The following is a 17,344-nucleotide window of genomic DNA, read 5'->3' as shown; positions in this document are numbered from 1 at the left end:
CTTAGTCATGGAATTGAAGACTATTGTGCAGTGAAGAAGGCATATCCAGAACATCTGCGAATTTCCCCTGTGTTTTAGTTTCTCTTTGAAAACTGAATAAAAGGGTGAGTCTCATTGATTTGGGTGTTCAAACTCTTTTTGTACTTTTTGGACAGTTACACACACCATTTTTTTTTTTTTTAAGTTTTGGGGTTGAGCATGATGTGTTTGTTCTTCATCTTAATTATTTCTACACATTTAACATTAAGATGTTGTTATGTTGTGCGTCATGAGTAATTGCCATCTCCATCCCTGCGTCTCTTCCTCACATCTCTCCAAGGAGCTAAGATGCAAGGAAGTGAAGTGAGGGAAGCAACGAGCCACGTTAACCAAATGGAAAGCCACCACCCCACCCCCCCACCCCCACCCCCAAGAACATGCTGGAGGGGTTACATATCCCATCTGGCTTGGGAACGCCTCACAATCCCACAGGAGGAGATGGAAAATGTGGCTGTAGGAAAGTGTATCTGGGCTGCTCTGCCCCGTTCGCTGGCACTGCACCCAGATAAGAAGCATAAAATGGATAGATGAATCATTTGCATTTTGGCCTCACATCCACAGTTAAACACTGAAAACTGATCTTTCTGAAATGCTCTCAGACTGGATATACTTCAACCAGTGCGGATGGAGACAACAGGACTTTTTCTGCGATCAGCTTGAAGGAATATTAATATTTAGTGTATGAATTGTATGTATGACGCAGCTGTGTGTTGCAGCAAGAGGAAAAAGGGTTTTCCTTATATACCCCCATTTCAGCCTCGACACTTTTCACCTTTAAATCCCGCTCAAAACGGTTTGCTGTGTAGAAAGTGGAATTGGATTTAATATGAAAAAAAGAGGATTTAAGAAAGTGTCAAATAGCAAAGACAAAAATCTTATCATCCCCTCAGAACATTTCACACCCCCGCACACAAACACAACCAGGAAAGAGGCTTGGCAGTCAGTCAGACACTTTGTGTGTCTAATCCCTCCCGTTTCTATCTTAAAATCAGGACCTAAATACTTTTCCAACATCACTTGCAAAACATTTTCTGAAGCTGTAGCACCAATTTTTACATGTCATAACAGCATAGCGTGAAATATCTGGGGCAGCTTGAGTTGATCTTAAATTTGGCCGCTTCATCCTCACTGACTGGTATTGGCATCCTCATTTGAATATAATTGCAAGTTCATTAAATATGTATTAAAATTGATCCCGACAAAATGCTGTAAATGTCATGGCCTGTCAGATAGTAAACACTTTACCTGGTTAATCCCTCCCCTGCCTTGCCTCCTCCTTCATCTTCATCTTTCTAATCTCTCCCCTCCAGTTTCACTCTTTTATCCTCCTCTCTCTGCCTGACCTTTACCCACCCTCTTACTTCACTTTGCTCATTCCTCTCATCCCGCCCTCCCACAGGGAAAAATGCTAATATGCAATGAAACACCTTTTTTTTCCTCCATTCCCTCCTTTTTCTCCTTCATCTCTCTCAAGGCCTCAATCAATCATCTATCATTCTGTCTTAATCTTCCTGTTTGAAATCCCCTTCTCCGTCTCCCTTGTTCCCTTCCTCCTGTGGGATAAAAATACTGTTTAGTTATTGATAAACATACTGTAGTTGCACATAAATATTCACTAGTTCTGCCTCTCAGTGCAAAGGCAAAAGCTTATGACTGAGAAAACCCCCAAGGAGCAACAAGCGCACGCACACGTGCAAACACACAAACACATGTGCGCACACTCGCTCGCACTTGCTCGCACATGCGCACGCGCGCGCACACACACACACACACACACACACACACACACACACACACACACACACACACACACACACACATAAAAGCTAACTGTATAAAAACTTAAAAACAGACCCCAGAGCCCCGTGATGTTGTTAAGAAGATGCTCGGCACAAGATGAAAGGCAGAATGGATTTATGGGGAGGCGGCGATGCTTCTCTATTTGGGGATGTAGGGGGTGGTGTGCGTGCGTGTGTGTGCGTGTGTGTGTGTGTGTGCCTGTGTGTGTGTGTGTGTGCCTGTGTGTGTGTGTGTGTGCCTGTGTGTGTGTGTGTGTGTGTGTGTGTGTGTGGCATGTGTCTGTGTTTGTGGACCTCCTATGGAGCCTCTCATAGGTTCATATAGCATCTCATGTTAAATGCTGGTTCATGAGCTTCTAATTATATTTTAATTATAATTATTTAATTATATCTAATTATATTAGTTAATCTGTGTTATGTTTGGTACGTTTGGTACGTCAAAGTAGTAATTTCAAATTTTCACTTTTTTGCAGAGAAGGCAAGAAATGCCTGCACAGTAAATATGTGGCTAAAGTCAGCAGGTAGTTAGCTTAGCAGCTGCAGGGGCAGACAGCGGAGATTCAAGGGAGTCACTGTCTGAGTCTGGCATGTAACATGTACGGATTAAAAGACAAAATATAATATAATAATTTGTGAGCTGTTAAACAACAATAATAATCTTTGAGTTAGTAGTTAGTTTTAGTTTAGTTTGTTGGTGGATTCTGCTGTTTGAAAAGAGTCTGTTTTCAGTGTTAATGCCGAGCTAAACTGACCAACCACTGGCTGTACTATAGCTTCATATTAACTGTACAGATTTGAAAGCAGTATCAGTCTTCTTATCTTTCAGCCAGACTGCGAATAAGTGTCCTTCCCAAAATGTTGAACTATTCTGTTAATGCTGTATCTGCTTTTCTATATTTTATTGCAAGTTTTTTTTATATGCATAATGTGACCTAGATTGAAGCTAGAGTAGCCTAATGGTGCTGTCAGACCAGAACTGATCAACCCAAATTTACCACCAACCAGTTGCTAAAACAGGCGGGACAACCAAGGCAAGCTAAAAACAGCACAAACCAAGTTGTGAATTATGCAGCGTCTCATCAGAAGTTTTATTTTCATTACGTTCTACCATCGTCCTTACGCTGGAGGATAGGAACAATCAATACTTCTGAAACTGAAATTAGTTTCACTATCGCACCTTGAGGTACAAAGTGGTATTACAAGATAGGACAAGCCGGCGCTAGCTGGTTAGCATGCTAACTTTGGTAGATATCTCTGCAACACAATAAATAGTCTTCTTTGCTGTAACGTCAAAACTGTAAATTTTTCACATACTGTTTGATAATCTTAGTTAATTTTTGAATGTTTTAAACTTCAGTACTTATATATTGCCCCTTTAATAACCCACTAAGCCCTAGTCTGGTGATTTACACATCAAAAGACAAACAGTCAGGCTAAAACTGGGCTCAATTTGGTTGAAAATTACCCTACTTAGATGAGAAGCATGTCCTAACGACAGACTGAAATATAGACACTGATGCTGTTGAAACAACTGTTACATGTGACCTAGATATCTAAAAAATCTTTTACTTTTCAGCCAGATTTTGCCCAGTTTTCACCTGTCTTTGCACCAAACCACAAATCCCCAGATCGATGTTTACGGGCACATTTACATGCAGGTGTAAACAGTGTACAGGGTTTTTACAACCTTTTAGTTCAGCGTCATTAGGAGTCCAGAGCTGCCAGTCGCAGACATTAAACCAGTAGTTTCACAGCTTATTTAACTGTATAGATCATTCACCCCTCATTCCTTAGCTGCATAGACTCTCATTCTCTGCAGCTCTTCAGATAATCTTCCACTACCCTGCTGCTTTGTTATTGGTGCAGATGCCTGCCAGCGCCATCGTGGCAGAAAGCACCATGCCTGATGAGATTAGTACTCCTAATTTAAGAAATGAAATACATTTAGAAGAATTCCCACAATAAAAGGGAATACTTATCCAGCCAGGTAATCTTATCTTTTCTCCTGCAAATTTAAAGCACTGACAACAAACTGAAAAAAATGTATGTTGTAGATTATCTCCCTCTGCTTTTGTGTTTCAATACTATGTAAATTTTGTCATTACCATTAAGATTTCAGACTCGATCCAGACAGATTTTTTTTCTTTTTTTTGCACAGCTCCAAGTCTTAATGTGTGCAGTGATGCTGCAGTTTTGCTGGTGCCTTCTGTACGAGACTTTTATTCAGCAGACTTGAGGCCAGCAAATTGACAGCTTCAAGACAAATTTTGTCCCCTTCATGAAAGATGCTCGCGTGTCTGAGTGCAGGCAGGAAACTTCAGCTTGGCATGCGTGAAATCAATGTTTTCACACCAAAGGTTATGTGTTCCCTACAGCAACCGTCTTACACTGTGTGTGTGTGTGTGTGTGTGTCTGACTCTGTGTTTATGTGCGTGTACCTGCAGGCCCTTTGCTGTCAGAGTGCGGGGGTTGGCCACATAAGTGTGTAAGCGTCCGTCCACTCCTCTCAGCAGCGGCTCAGAGTCTCGGACGTACTGCAGGTCTCTGGATGTCCGCAGGTCCACCACCTCCATGGATTGGCTCACGTTCTGAACCTGACAAACACACACACGTTTGATATGAGTGATTATTGTTAGCAACCCACATGGCCAGAAATGCCTATGATTGGTTTTGGCTGTTGTCTGACTGACTGCCACCTGTTATTTGCTGCCAAACACCTGTTGTGTGCCTGACATACTTAAAGGGTTAGTGCACTAAATTCACTAAATAAATAAATAAATGAAAACATGTTTTCTTAGATACCTCTTATTGTATCTAGCCATGCAGGTAGTTTTGGTTTTATCAAACCAGGAGATATCCATCTATGAGATTTCTGCCTCCATCCCATCACGATTGCGACAAAAATGGAGTTAGTAGTCCAGATATTTCACTATGAACTAAAACGATGAAGGAGCTGACACCACAAGATAGCACAGACGAGTGCGCCACAATTGCACCAGCACTTTAAATATACCAGTTAAGCTGCTGTATCATGCGGCGGCAGCTGTGGCTCAGGTAGAGCAGGTAGTCCACTAATTAGAAGGATTGTGTTTCGATCCCCGGCTCCTCCAGGCTTCATGCCGGTGTATCCTTGGGCAAGATACTGACCCCCACGTTGCCCCTGATGGCTGTTCCATCAGTGTGCGAGTGTGATGTATGAGTGTGTGAGTGAAGGGGTGAATGTGGGAAGTTTTGTAAAGCGCTTTAAGTGGTCAGTAAGATTAGAAGAGCCCTATATAAGTTTAACATTTACCATAAATGTGTTTCTGTTTGTAAATATGTGACTCGTGCGTCGGAAGTGTCAAATAAGTCTGATTGTGAAAGAGGAAACGCCATGGCAGAAACTGTTTCCAGTTACAGTGAGGACTGTGGATCATCCAAAATAAGGGAGAAATTGGTTCTGGATAGACACACTGCTACTGAATTTTTTAAATGTAATTTTGTAAAGCTGTGAGCACCACAGACAAAATCCCTCTCGCTTCAGCTTTAAAGGGGAGGTGGCAGAAGTCTCAGGGACAGATGATAGATAAGACAACAAAGAAAACAAAAGTGTGAGAAAGTGTGTTTTTGGGTTGTATAGAAAATACATTCAAGGTGAAGTGACCCTTAAGTACTGCAAATACCTCGGCTCAGCTACATGAGGCAAGGACACACATCATATTTCTCTTTGAGGTAGCGTCTCATCAGATCCATTTAAACATGAGATCCTCACCTACAGTATGTTGTGTTCTAAAGAAACAAACACTCCCACGCTTCTTCTCATTAACCATCCTGAGATGCTACGAGATACTTCAAATTTCTTTTGATATTGAACGGAAAAACAAGCATGGGAAAAAAAAAAAAAAAAGGAGCTATTATAAAAATGACCCAGATATCCAAAAACGACATGCAAACAAACAAACAAACACTCATGAAAAAGCCCACCCACACATCTCGTTGAGCACTTGCTGGGGAGGCCGGAGAAAAACGGATAAAATCACACACACACAAATTCACACTCACAGCAGGATCTAGGTGTCACTTCCAGAGACACGCTGAGCTAATTAAGATTCATAAATACAAAACCTCCCAACAGGAACAGAGTGTGTGTGTGTGTGTGTGTGTGTGTGTGGGGGGGGGGGGTATTTTTTGATGATGTTCATGTACCTTTTTGATTTCTCCCTCTTTTTATGTGAACAGAGAACAGGATGTAACACCAGCATCGAATGAAAAAAAAAAAGTTATAATCATGATGTTGTCTTTAGTGTGCGGTGACTCACTCTTACCTTGGTGGGAATACAGGATGTATATATCCTGATGTGTGAGCCTCGCAGTAAAGCATGCTTTGAGAAATGTTTGCTGGCCGGATGGTGTTCAATAATTCATCATCTTCTGTCACAAATCACTTTTATTCCTCTCTCAGGACACAGATACTGTATACATCGGCAGAAATGTGCTTTACGCAGTCACACTCACATCCTCATATAAATACACACGTATACGAACACATGACCGTCTATGTGGAGCATATGAATACTCATATACAGAGCTCCACCCTGCAATATAGAACAAACTGTGTCTTTCCCACCCATCTGTCAGTGTTTCCTTTGAGTTTAAACTCTTTTGGCATGTTGAGTGACTGGGAGTCTGTAGAGGATACAGCTACTGATGTATCAGGGATACATCTGTCAGTGAAACCTGAGTGTGTGTGTGTGTGTGTGTGTGTTCATGTGTGTCACTGCAAGTGTCAAAACAAAGAGACAGTCCAGTGAATATTTCATTCCAGAACGCTGCCTTTCGCCTGTGCTGCATCGCAATGCTGACCACTGAAACGTGCAGGTACGCACTCAAGAGTGGATGCGGCGCGCACACACACACACACACACACACACACACACACACACACACACACACACACACACACACACACACACTCACACACACACTCACACACACTCGCACACACACTCGCACACACTCGCACACACTCGCACACACACACCTGTTCAGTCAACAGGCGTAGTTGTCGACTCCGAGGGTCTCGTTTGCAGAGGTTTCGTGCGGGAGCGACCACTGTGCACACACATCTGCCGTCAGGATCTGAGGCTGTGCTGTACACCTGCCAGCCCTCCTCTGAGCCCGGGTACAAACCCTGTAAACAAACAGTCTGTGTTAATTAAGACAATGCAGGAACATCACATGGTGGGCTTTTAACAGAGGAGACTGTCAAAATAAAACACAAAGTTAATCATGTGGGGTTTTTTTTTGTTTCAGTTTAGTTTTGTGTTTTTAATAGTTCACATTTTTTGAGGATAACAATGTGATTTCTACTAAATTTGAAATTCACCGCAAATGCATTTGAGTCTGAAGACAGTTTTACTGAAACTCCTCAAGTAGCCACTTGTAGACTTTAAGGAATAACATCTAACAGTGCTAATAAAAAGTAAGAGAGTTCATTTATTTTGATAGACAAGTTAAAATGGAAAAAATGTCCCAAGCTCCAGCTTCTTAAATGTGATAATTGACCGTTTCTCCAATTTAAAGTCATTTGAAATGAAATATCTTTGGGTTTTGGATTGTCACCATGGAGTTTATCAAATTGTGATGGACATTTTTTATATTTTATACACTAAATAATTATGTGACTAACTGAGAAAACAATCAAGAGATCAAGAGATGATGAAATATCATCATTACTTGCTGCCTTACTGAATATAAAACCCACTCCTTTAAAATATACCTTTCTATCGACAAGATCTAAACAATGCCCCCTCCCATCAGATCATTGTAAACCAAATAAGAAACCAAACAATGCACTCTCATGCCAGTGCTCCATGAACACTAGCAATGTATATTATGTATTATTTTGTCCTGAATCAAATCCCTCAGGAGCTGCTTCCCTTCAGGCTGCATACAAATGCCCTCCATATTGTTGTGTTCAATATCATGTCAATATTGTGTTAAAAAAAACACACACACAGTAAGGTCTAGGGGTAGAGCATGTGTGAGATGTACAGTAATGACTGTAAAATGTCCATCATTTGATATGGTGTTGCTATAAAAAGACATAATTTAATATTTCTAAGACAGTAAGGCAGCTGTGCTTCTTTGATACAAAAACGTAGTCACATTTAAAACTCTTTTTTTAAATCCTTTGAAGTGTTTTGTGTTTATCTGTTTTTGTGTAAAAGTGTGTTTCAAAATGACCCAATGAGTCATACCACTGAAGCAGTTTCCGTTCCTGTGCATTTTATAATACAACACACATTTCCACAGCATCTCAGAATGTTATTCAGGTCAGGCTGTAGTCAGAAAGGTAAAAATATTTTCCTTTAAAAAAGGTTTCTGTCTAATTCCATCTTGCTGGTAAATCTCAGAAGGGTTTCAGGAGCTCTCGACTGGGCTCTTATAGTGATTTAAATGTCCTTTGTTTGTAAAAAGGAGAGTGCATAGGCCTACTCTTTGCACTTTATTGTATTTGACTGCACCATAGACATCCGTGTGTAAATTGGATATTTCTCATTTGCAGCTAAAATCAGCTGTGACATCTTCCACATGTCTGTATCCAGAAATGCTAGCAGCATAACTGGATAGTTTCCACCCTCTGCCTCCACAGCCGGAGCTGCTGTTCTCTCTGGCAAAAAGTCACGGGCTCCCCAGAGCTCCCAGAAATCTGCACAAAAAATATTTCTAACCTATTCACAGTCCATGCTAATGCAGGTCTTCGCTTCTATTCATGCTGCTACTATTTCATTCACATATCTAATGCATATTTAATCGATATGTTTTCTTGAGACAAGTGTTTTCTTTTTACCCACGATACGCGACTTAAATTTTAATTTTGTTACTTCATTGCACGTTCAGTGCAATATTTCTATATTCAGAATAATCTGAATGACATGGAAGAAAATTACAGAGGTCCTCATTTAGGTTGCAAATGCATACTTTATTGTTTTGTTACATTAATATTATCATATAGTGTTGAAATACAACTAAATTCATACCAATAATATCTTTCATCTTAAGTGAAGTGATCATTATTCAAAATAGTAAGCAAGTTGCTGAAATCCAAGATGAAAAATTCAGTCCTACCAAGGATACTTCTTGCTCTTGAATTTCAGGTAAATTAGAAACTTAGATCCCATGGATGTTAATTTTTAATGTATTGTTTTTGGACTTGACATGAATTTTTATATCAGAATTTCAGTAACTGAATTTCAGCAATATGAAATTTTTTGTGTTAAATTTCTGAATTTAAGAAATTACAAAAGAAAAGAAAAAAATCCTCTCAGTTCTATGAAGCTTCACAGCATTTCAGGTCATTGTTTTAGATTTATGGCCTGAAACTTTACTGTTTAGATTCACTCTAACCACTCTCATGGCATTGTCTTCGTCCGCAGCAGGTACAAAAAGGCTCTGAAAACCAACAGCACTCCAGCTCTTAACAACTAGTGTCTGAACAGTCGACGTAGTGAAGTATTTAGCGGCTAAAGAGGCAGATATTTCCCTCAGGAGTTGGTGGGGACCAAAAACAGAGCTAAAAGGAGAGTGAATATGGTGGGAACTAATGACTGTATCTCTGGATGCGTAAATAAACAACTCTAATTCATTCGCCTTATCAACACCACATAAATTCAGATAGTTTGTAAAATATCTCAATACTATAAATTGAGAAATACTTAAATGTCAACACTCAGTATTCAGTAGTTTCTAAGATTGGAAATGTTATTGCCATTATTTTCTTCCACACAATTATTTTTGTAAATCTTTTGTACTGTAAAGACAGATGGAAATACTTGAATGAGAAGAACATGCATTTGATGAGGTTTATTTTCAAGTCTGCAGTACACAGCAAGACACATAGACTAGACTAGTTCTAAAATAACACCTCTGTTGTTATAATGACTTGTTTCTTTTTTTAATTTTTGGGGTTATTTGGGACCTCATTAGGTAGTGCTGAGGTGACAGCAATTGTTCCCTGGGGTCTGAACATTTGGACCCAAGTCACCACAGATAGCACTGAGATCATGAGCTCATTTTGGTGAGATTTAACCGAGTCCTCAGTTTGACCCACTTAGTGTTAACATTTTAGCACAATGTAAAAGAACGGCTGAGCTCAACCTGACACACACCAGCTTGTCACAGTAATCTGGCTGAGAAGCTGCCCTACAAACCCTGAAAAAGAATAACGACAAAGGAGGATGGAGACGCACAAGGAGATATGGGGAGGGGAGGTGGATGCCTGGAGGGAAAAATCTGATAAATCAATCAGCAGGGTTTGGTGCGGTAACCTTGAAGTCCAGTTAACAATGAAGCTGACGGGGGAAGGGGGGTTTAAAAGAGGAGGATGTGAATGGGATGAGAATTGTAAACATCGGTTGCACCCACTGCTCGTTGTAATTAAACAAAGGAGGACATACGGCACCTAAGGGTTCATTTCACACAAGGGAAAAATGATAAAAATCTACTCAGGCAGCTCAGCTGATTGTGATCAGTGCAAATAAAGAGAGAGTACAGAGCTAATAAAGCTGAATCCCTGCAAGAATTCAACAGAGACGGTGGAAGTAGGCAGGAAGGTAACATACAATACTGAAAAAGTGTGTCTAACAGCTTATTTGACTCACAAAAATCTAAATGTCTGACATTGTCATCTAGCTTAGTGATTCCCAACCAGAGGTACGTGTACCCTTGGGGTGCTTCTGCAGTTGCCAGGGGTTATGTGGGAAGATTGTGGAGTAACTCAGCTCATTTGAAAAACAATTTATTTAAAAATATATGTCTATATACTGAGACAGCTGTAACACCTGAGCACTGTGTTGCAATTGAAAATCAATGAAAACTAGATAGCAATCAAGCAGAGAAGTTGCAGGAGTAAGCTAAAAGTCATGAAAAAAATAGTTCAAACATTTAGCTAAAAGTAATACATAAACCAGTTCAAATACTTTTCTGAAAGCAATGGATAATGGAAAAAGTTTGCTAAAAAAGGTTATGTATAAACAGTTGAAAAGGTTAGCTAAAAGTAATCGAAAAATGGTTTGAAACGCTAGCTGAAAGTATTGGATATAGTGTTGAAGTAACTAGCTAAGAGTAATGAATAAATGGTTTGAATAGTTAAGTAAAAGTACTGGATATACAGTTGAAATACTTACCTAAAAGTAATGGATAAGCATTTCATATAGCTAAAAATAATGGATAAAATAGCTAGCTAAAACTAAAACTAACGGATAAATGGTTGAAATAATTAGTAATAAAGTAATACAAAAAACATTTGAATTACTTCACTAAATGTAATGGACAATGGTTAAAATGGATAGCTGGATGACTTATTAAAATAAGATATAAGCAGATGAATAAACTGTTGAAACTGTTCAGCTAAAAGTATTGGATAAACGGCTGATCAGAGAGATCCCAAAAGTAATGAGTAACTAGTTGAAAATGGACAGTTGACAGTTCAACTGTATGAGACAAATATTTCAATATCAATTATTATATAATCAATAGTTTTAAATAACATCCAGTCTAAAATCAATTCAAACAAACCATTTGGAAAAAGATGAAAGGGTACTTGACTTGATGGCTGTGAGGGCACATCAGAAACAAAACGTTTGGGAAACCCTGATCTTGCTCACAATTATATTCACACATCATCAAACTGATCTGCAGTATCGTAACATTTTAAGATTTTAGGACTTCTCTCTCTATTGTCTCCTGAAGTAGAATGAGGTAGCAGCACTGCACCTCTAACATCTCCATCTGTCCTCAGCCAGTTCTTGCCAGTGTGTGTGCGTGTGTGTGCGTGCGTGTATGTCTGTGGTTGTGTGTAGGCGTCTGCTTGCATGAGACTGCATGCACTTTGCTGAACTTGCAAAGTCCCGCCACATAGCAGCTGTGAGCTGCTTCTCGAGCCAGAAAGCCAAACCATGCAAAGCCCAGGCACACACAAATACACAAACACATACACACACAATATATAAATACATAAAGAGTTAAAAAAAAACCTATATGTGCAGTGGTCCAGCATCTACATGTCTGGGGTTGCCAGGGTGTTGCTAGGGCAACAAATTACTGGCTGTCCCATGGGTGAGTCAGCCTTCCCCAGGAGAAATATCACCCCAGTAAGTCAGAGAAAGAGCAATCCTATTACCCCTCTGTGTGTGTGTGTGTGTGTGTGTGTGTGTGTGTGTGTGTGTGTGTGTGTGTATGTGTGTATAGCGGTGGGTGCATACTGTATATACGTTCTTTATCACTCACATTAACAGAAAAGGTTATTTACTTATTTATTCGTGCTATTTATTCTTCACATTTACAACCCACTGTACTCTTTTTTTTCAGATTTTGTTCTAAATCTGTGCATCTGAGCATCTTTTCTATTTCTGTCTCTTCTTTGCTCTATTTTCTGCACCAATTAAAAGATCAAATATCTGCTGCATGCAGCCTAAATGTTCCTGGCTGATTTGACTCTTCTTATCCCTCTAATATTAGATATTGTTGGTGTTTTGCTGCCACTAAAAAGCAGCAGTTTACTTTTTCAAATACAAATCGTGTCACATCAGAGTGATTATCATTATAATTATAGGGTAGTAATATATACAAATCAGTTGATTGAAGAATGTGAGGGTACATTTAGAAAACAAGATATCTAGTTGAAGATTGACAAAAAAATTGTCAGCGCAGTTTAACCAACTGAGTATAGATTTTAAACTACTGATGACAAAAAAAAACATTTTTGTTTTGATAAAAGAACTTCATACAGTATATTCATGTGTATTCATAAAATGTATATGTGCATTATACATACACTGACGATCCGCTCATGTGTGCCCTCAGAGGAGATGATGGTTCCATTGAGTCCGACCAACGACGGCAGAGTCTGGGACATCCAGTTAGTTACCATAGCCATGGTGCTGAGCACCGCACCGATCTTTAACATGGGAACACTCATCCTGACACACACACATTCACTCAGCCCACACACACAAACAGAAACTCTGGCTGGCTCTTACACGCAGTCCAAACTGCTGACAGCAGTCATGCTAAAAAGAGCAGGTACACAACATGATGCTACAGGTAAAACGTTGGGTGCACGCTCAACAGTTCTCAGCTAAAGAATCCAAATACAGTGTTTCTCTGATAAAACCACAGCCAGGATTGTCCCACTGCTGAAGTCCCTGCTCCTTCACTTCCACAGGTTAGAGAATAGATCCTGGAGCACAAACCGCTCCAGATGCCTCCATGTGCAGACGCATCCAAAGTCCGAACATACAAACATCCAGCTCAGGCGGCAGGAGATGCTCCTGGAAACAGCTGGCTTGTCCTACTGAGCAATGTGTGTGTGTGTGCGTTTCCTGGACCCCTTCCTTCGCCTGGCAGTAAGACACTGTGGCTGAGCCAGCGTCGCTCTCTCATTTATCCACTAACTCCCGCCCTCCCTCCCTCCCTCCCTCCACCCCCCCCCCTCTCTCAGACACACTCCTCCATCTCTAACTCGCTCTCATACTCTCTCCTATTCTCTCAACTTCTTCATCAAATGAGCATGTTCTCGTCTTGAACAATGTCTGCTTAAATGAACAAGCAGATTAACATAAAATATTGAATAAGGTAACAAAAGCCCATTCAACATTTATCCTCTTTTCTTGCTTTATGGTTTCTTTTCCTCTTCTAATCATTTTCCTCTCTTCATTTTAAATATTCATCTTCATTACAATCAACACATTCCTTTCTTTTCCTCTCTGTTCATTCTCCTGCTCTTCTCCTTTATATTGATTAAATGCAAACGCCCACATGAAAGCACAATGCTCTGGATTGACCTCCCTGGTCTGTGTGTTTGAGAGCTTTGTGTTTGAGGTTTCTCCTCCGTGTGCATTACACACTGATGCAACACTGCCACCATGTGGCCACCGACGCCACTCCCAACATCAATCTCTGCAAGCAGCTTCTTGCCACATTTCAAGATCAAAACCTGAGAGGAAGTACAACATGTTTAGAAGATGCTTTACTTGATCGGTCTGCAGTGTTTCCATGGAAGCGACAAACTCCCAAAATAAAAAGCAGCCAGTGTGCCACCTCTGTATCTCTGTCTGCTGCCAGCACAGGGACTGCAGATCAAAAGCAGCTTGTTAGTAAAATTTGGTATAAAGCAGAAGCTTGCCCCAGGTCTATACTACATACTAATTAGATATGGTACTATTTACTAATTGCCTTCGTACAGTTTTTGTTACTGGGTTACTTACATAAGCAAAAATGTGAACTACTCTCCTGTTTGTCTTTTATGATAATAAACAGAACATCTTTGAGTTTTGGATTGGTTGGACATAACAAAACATGATGATCATCTTCAGTTTATCATAATGAGCATTTTTTATTAGTTTCTGATATTTTATTAACAAAATGATGAATTGATAAATTGATTAAATAAATGGTAAATCAATTCCTGGTAAAAACCTGGAATAGTGGTACTAGTTGGAACACTGCAATTTAAAAAATCTAAACAATCAACTAAAAGGTGTCGAGTGTCTTCAGTGAAATGTTAGGTTAACACTTGTGTTGTGTTGACACTGGGTACATCTCAATTCCCTAAACTGAATCCACGTTTCCTGCACCGGCCTCTTTTCCTCACGTCTTTCACTCTCCCACTGAAGACGCGAGGAGAGATGCAGGGAAAAGATGTGAGACGTCCTTTCCTGTGAACCGTCATCTCAAACAACGTCTGCTTCTGACAAGAGCTGGATCAGCTGTCACCCGGATTTTAGAGTTCTGTGGCGATTTTTGTTTGTTTGGAGTTTGTATTTTCCGATTTAGGCACTGTCTAAAAAAAAATGAAGATGCACAGTTTCCAAGTTGGCACTGCAGTGTTTTTTTCTTCTTCTTTTCATTGAATATCTTCAACAAACATCTGCACATTTACAGTACATCTTGAAGATGAAAAAATCTTCTAATGAAAGACCAAAGTTGTTTATGGTTTTTTTGTAAAACAGAATTAAAAACTTGGGAGGCTGGTTCTTTGTCTGCATACTTTGGTTTCAAAGTCGGGTGATGTTGTGATGTAGTATCATATATGTCAAGTCAGCTGCAGTGTCCAAGCACCAACATATTTCCAATAAAGGGGTGTGTCAGTCACTCCTCAGATGTCTCCCCTCGCTCCTCGGAGCAGATATAAGAACTTTAGGACGGCCTTTAAGATGGAGGACGGTACGATTTCTGGGTCAAGCAAGGATTGAGGAGCAAGGAACAATCAAATAAGGGAATTGGGATGTACATATTGTTCAACACACCCCACTGCTTTTTTCCTTTGAAGTCTTTTGAATATAGTTCTTCTTTTGTGCAGACCTCATTAAAACCCAATATGTATATAAGTACTGAGGGGAACTGGTCCTTTTGTCACAAACTGAGCTCGCCCACTTGATGAAGGTGACAAATTGGAAATGACCATAATGAACTTTTATTACACCAAATAAGAAAATATATCATGTTTTTGTATGCTATATAAACGTATAATACATATAAAAATATTCATTTTGTTTGCCTAATGTCATTCCTACACTATGAAATGTACAGTATGTTTTCCTACGACCTATCATATGAACAAATGTGTTATAAAACTCAATAAAACAAATAAAGAAATCCAGATAGACTTATTTGGGATTTGGGAGCGTGGGAGAGTGTAAAAGTACTGTGATGCAATGTTAAATATGTTTTTTTTAGGTGTTAAAGAGGACCAGGGGTGTCCAAGACCCCCTACAGAGCATTGCTGTTAATAGCTTATGTGTGACAGTGTTTCTCATGCAACTATATCAAGATGAGTGTCTCTAGTGCAACACAGCTACAAAAGAACATGGCTGGTCTGTGCTTCACACCCGGAGCGGTTTTGTGTCGACAATCTAACTAACCAACACTAAATGTTTTATTGTGCCTTTGTTCTCAACAGCGGTTACATGATCATGCTTTCCTATCTCTGTAAAGAGCCCTGAGGATACACATGGATTATACATAAAACACCCCTCGGCGAATACACAGAACTGACATGAATATTTCAATCAGCAGCACTTAGGGGTAACACAACTGTCGGGAGATGCAGGAGCACAATAGAGCTGACATGACAACTGAGTGGTGTGAAACACCCTCGGGGTATTCATGGTCGAAGGGCTCAGGTAGTTCCCTCTACGCATTTCTAGGAAATATAATAATATCTTTTCTTATAGAACAAAAGCAAAGCAAAGTTGCAAAACACATCACAGAACGATGGAAAAAAACTAAAGATCTAAATAATCAGTCAAAACAATGAGCCAGAGGAAGTCTAACAATAAAAAGTACAGATGATAGAGATTTCTCTGAATGCAAAACTCAGTAAAATAAATTTATAATACTGTGATTTTAGGAGTAACTGGAAGGGAGACTCTAGCCCGTTTTATGCTGTGGACCCTTGAAGCATTTAATTTCTTTGGACACAGTGTAGAAGGGACTCAGAAAGATCAAGGGTGAAGGCAAATGGAAATGTTCAACAAGACATGTTTATGGTTTAGATATGAAAAAGAGCCAAAAAGAAAGTGCTACACACTATTTGCCCAAGTGCACATTACTACCCTAAACTTCACTTTTTCTGTGCTTTGAAGTCCAGCACAAATAATTTAGTTGACAGGACTCTCCATGTGAGATTATAAATAACATTCCATCAACTCTCTTTTTCTACATCTGATGTGAAGTTGGAAAACTTTAATCATTTTGGCTTGTCTGACAATGACACACTCCGTGTTTCAATACAGAGATAAAGAGTTGGAGGGGTCACAGTATCTTCTTACCTTACAGGAGTAGACTGTAAACAGCAGCTGCAGCACCCAAAGAACTTCAGGTTGACCCATCACCATCCTTTTCCCTCAGGTCTCCCTCGTCCTGACCAAGGTTTGGCTCACCTCAGGCATAAAAAAAAAATCAAAACACGCAGTGACCCTGCAGAACACTTTCGAGACTATGACATCTACTTCAGGTACCACTGGGGACTGTACACTTCCTTTTCTTAGCCTCTGTGTTATGAATTACTGTAGTGGCTGGGCTGCAGTGACCGAATCCCCTCTGGCAGTGGAAAAAGAACACAGTCCTGGTGTTGGTTGCATGCTGAGGAAACCCGCACAAGCATCAACTGGAGAGGACAACTGCCTTGAAGAAGGTGAGACAGGGGGTGTAGCGAAGGAGGAGCTGGAGAAAAGGATGATTATCTGTTACGTCCACACAGGCACTAGATACACAGTTAGTTAATGGGTTTGTGGGTGTGAGTGACAGATTGGATGTGAGGTAGTACTGTTGGTTTTTAAACAGACTGTAGCTTCTCTGGGTTATTCTAGTCCATATTTGACAAGTCCAGCAATAGTGGTTTTTGATCTAGACCTGGTCTGATGTGGTTTGAAACCCATTTTCAAATTTCAAACCTTATTTTATTTATGAAAGCAAGAAAGGGAGATTTCACATCTTTTTTCCAGACAACACTGGACCAGATC

At 40.0% G+C, this 17,344-nt stretch overlaps 1 protein-coding gene across 1 annotated transcript in view; it reads right to left on the bottom strand.

Annotated features, from left to right (window-relative positions):
* The window catches only part of olfm2 (olfactomedin 2), a 24,774-nt gene extending 11,570 nt beyond the window's left edge, over window positions 1-13,204 (bottom strand). The window contains exons 1-3 of the mRNA XM_022738210.1: window positions 12,655-13,204; window positions 6,859-7,008; window positions 4,277-4,432 (exon numbers count right to left, since the gene is read on the bottom strand). Of these exons, the coding sequence (XP_022593931.1) occupies window positions 4,277-4,432; window positions 6,859-7,008; window positions 12,655-12,798 (450 nt within the window). The 5' untranslated portion in view covers window positions 12,799-13,204. The remainder of the gene's footprint in view (window positions 1-4,276; window positions 4,433-6,858; window positions 7,009-12,654) is intronic.
* Window positions 13,205-17,344: the final 4,140 nt, after the last annotated feature.

This window comes from Seriola dumerili, unplaced genomic scaffold (genome assembly GCF_002260705.1).
Source record: "Seriola dumerili isolate Sdu_G_001 unplaced genomic scaffold, Sdu_1.0 BDQW01000035.1, whole genome shotgun sequence".
Taxonomy (NCBI): Eukaryota; Metazoa; Chordata; class Actinopteri; order Carangiformes; family Carangidae; genus Seriola; species Seriola dumerili.
The sequence above is the reverse complement of the archived record's forward strand: the minus strand, read 5'-3'. Positions and strand labels throughout refer to the sequence as shown.